Here is a 3,539-nt window from a genome sequence, read left to right as displayed (position 1 = left end):
ACACACACACACACACACACACACACACACCCCTACATCTACATGGCACTCAGATTTTCATTTTTATAATAAAGGACATTGCTCTTCTGGAAACAGGAGCTAGCTTATATTCTATGGTTAATTTCATTCTTTTTTAAGAGTGGTACTGTAGAATTATACTAAATTGGATTTCCTACAGTCAGAACTCCTACTGATGATACCTATGTATATAACAGGCCTCTACTGATTACCACATGCTTCCTCTCAGTACAACAGAGGTAAAGAAAATGGTGAGAGATAGGTTAACGTTAGTATGTTATAGCATACAGAACAAATTTCTTATGAAGCACTGTCATTGTTGACAATAATTTAGAAATCCTCTCTTATAATACTTTTCTGTAGCTCATTCACTATGGAATCAATGGGAAGGTACCCACACACTGTGCTCAGTCTGATGCCTGAGTCTGACAAGGACTCTAGTTAGCACAGAGGAAGGTTTAAGGAAAGCGGTGCAGTCATCCTTAAGACCACGCTCAGGAAAAGCATCCTTCGCTGCTACTTCTTCCACCAAACTAAACGGGCATTTCAGGGAGGGGTCTAGAGGAAATGTGGCTTCACCTGTACTACATGGATCTTGTTCCCTTACTGCAATCCTCTACACGAAAGCCTGGGAGCCGTTCCGAGACTAAAGCACAGTGTGTGGATGGACTCTTCCCACTGCCTTCAGAAGAAATGAGCTGCATGAAGTATCAGAGGGAGTATCTCTAAATTACATCCACGCCAACAATGACAATGCTTAACAAGAAACTGTTTGATATGAAAAACTAGTTATCCATTTCAGAAATATTAAACTAGTATAAAATTAAGTTTGTAGAGTTTAAAATGGTTTTTGAATGGATGGGATATAAACAGTTTTAGTAAAAACTAATCTGTAATTGAGAAAATTTTACTTAGAAAAAAGCAAGAGAAACAAGGAAATATGGATTTTGTCTTGCCTGAGTGTGCATCCTAAATGCTATTTTAAAAGGTGTTACATCAGGGATCATCGTAACATTGACTTTCAGTGGGATTTGCATTACAATATTCTGTAATATTCTGATCTCCACTTTCCTACTATTAAGTTCAATTACTTTGCATATTTCTTCTACTCACCTAAATCGGGCTTTAGGTCAGTTGGCAAGCTTAATTTCCTTGACATCTTTGCTGAAAAACAAAATAAATTTTTAAAATTCTGAGAAATATTTGACTGATATTTATCATAGCAACTGATTTTCAAGAGAGAAGTGAATAGTTTTATTACTGAATCTAGACCCTGAGATAATTAAAATACATTTATAATGATATCAGGAGTGGAAAGTAAATCTTAAATATTTCTAAAAGTGTGTACTTACTTGATTTAATATCTCTGTGTGCTTGAAGCTCTTACTTCAAGGCAGCATTTTAAACTCTTAACTTACAGTTACTGCTCAGGACTACGGAGCAAAAACCACTCCTCAGAGGATGTGTTGCAGACGAGGCAACAGCCACAAGCACAAGCTAGGGCGCGTGACAGAACATTTTCCTAGCTCCTGACTCCTGGGTATTGGACTCCTTGTTTTTGTTTAAAGTTAATTTTTAGAATATAAGACATGCTTATATCTCTAAACAAATCAAAGTATTTATGCAATTAACATATTTGATGGAATCACTATTTGACATAAATTAACACTTCCATTTCCATTTTAGTGAGAAAAACACAAAGTCATACTTAATCTAAAATTATGGTATTTATATAAAATATCAATACGGTCCTTTTATATAAAAGAAACTTCTAAACTTCATCCATAAGTTTCATGGAATTCACTTTCCATCCTCAAAATCAGTTATTGCCTCCATTTAGGAAGTGGTTTAAAGTTAGGAGTCAGTTTGCTACATCTATTTGTTAGTGGTATGGCATGCGGCATAGACTAGTGCTCCCAATGGGAAAGTTTGAAAAAAAAAATACTGGTTAATACACGAATGCACACATTTGGTTACAGTTGGGACGGTTAGGAGATACTTAAAGCACAGACCCTGCTAGTCCACAAGGGCGCCATGTAAACAAAGAGAAATCCAGTCACAGTACATGACTTCCACATCTAAAAAAACCACAAATCCAATGTTAGGAATAGGCATAAGGTAGGCTGGAAAGGTCCTAGGGCGGGGGAGGAGAGTCAGCTTGTTACTTCTTAGCTTGACTAAGCTAATTAGAATATTCTAACAAAACAACTGGCCATGTTTATCCATCAGCTGTCTCATCTTCACCAGCTTTCCAAATCTGAGATGAGATAAAGGTAACACACAATCAAAGCAGCTGAAGATAACCATAACTGTTGACCTTATATACCTGAGTGCTACTGTATTTGATGTACAATATGCTTGGAGTCAGAAAACATTGTGTCCCTCAAACTTTGCTCTAAAGGCAATATTATTAAGTCAACACTTACAAAGAATTCACAGAAACTTTCACCAGGTATCACAGGTCTGATATGGATAGATTGATAAGTAACATGAAATAGAAAAATCTGGCTTACATAGCCCAAATATAATTTTTAAAAGACCCTTTTTCATCTCTCTGACCCCACTACTCTGCTTGGTCAGATTATTGTGAGCCACTAGGACCCATTCTCAGATGTGAATGTGTTCATTCATCACTTGTTACTGCACCTGTGATGCTTCCTTACCCTAAACCTGATGACAATTTCTAGTAAAAGAGGCAAGGGACCTTTAAGACAAACGTATAGAATTTCATGCATTACTCAACTGTTTTTGTTGTTGTTTGTTTGTTTTTGAGATGGAATTCTCTATGTAACAGTCCTGGCTGTCCTAGAACTTACTCCATAGAACAGGCTGGCCTCAAACTTACAGAGATCCACCTGCCTCTATCTCCCAAGTGCTGGGATAAAAGGTGTGCACCATGATGCCTAGCTCAACCTTTTAAGTTATTTCAAATCCAAAATTCAACAGATATATATATATATATATAAAGAAATATCACAACTACTTGTTATAAATAACAAGTTTATCTCTCTTGAAGTAATTTACATGAAATGAACATTTATTAATTAGAAATGTTTTATTAATACTTTCAATAATCCGACTTGTGGTCCTGCTAAAAAAATTTTTAGTTACAAAATTCTTAATTTCATTAAATACTTTTGCTTTCTTTACGATTTCCACTAGAGGAAATTCATATAACCTCAGGTATCTTTAGAAATGTAAACAAATCTCTCTAATAAAATAAAAATTTCTGTCTAGCACTATGATTTCTTTATTATATAAAATATGAAGTATAGTAAATATTTCGATATTTTTTTAATACCAAGAAGATAAAAGGACACATACAATGACTAGGAAGATTGTTCACTATCATCTTGTTACAATTTTCAAAACATTTTAATTACGTGCTTCTGCTAATTGTTTTGTCTCCAAACCCTTTTAACTGTAGAACTTTATAACCCAGTGTCCACTAACTCGGCTGATCCTGGGGTCAGCACTACCTGGTGAGACTGTGGACACAGCACCACCCAGTGAGACTGTGG

General features: G+C 35.6%; 1 protein-coding gene across 1 annotated transcript in view; it reads right to left on the bottom strand.

The window, feature by feature from the left end:
- Stxbp5 (syntaxin binding protein 5) overlaps nucleotides 1-3,539 on the bottom strand; it is a 143,119-nt gene that overhangs the window by 18,111 nt on the left and 121,469 nt on the right. Inside the window, exon 23 of the mRNA XM_005361026.3 lies at nucleotides 1,132-1,182. Coding sequence (XP_005361083.1) covers nucleotides 1,132-1,182 — 51 coding nt within the window. The remainder of the gene's footprint in view (nucleotides 1-1,131; nucleotides 1,183-3,539) is intronic.

Source organism: Microtus ochrogaster, linkage group LG4, assembly GCF_000317375.1.
Source record: "Microtus ochrogaster isolate Prairie Vole_2 linkage group LG4, MicOch1.0, whole genome shotgun sequence".
Lineage (NCBI taxonomy): Eukaryota > Metazoa > Chordata > Mammalia > Rodentia > Cricetidae > Microtus > Microtus ochrogaster.
Note: the sequence above shows the minus strand (reverse complement) of the source record. Positions and strands in the feature narration are given on the sequence as shown.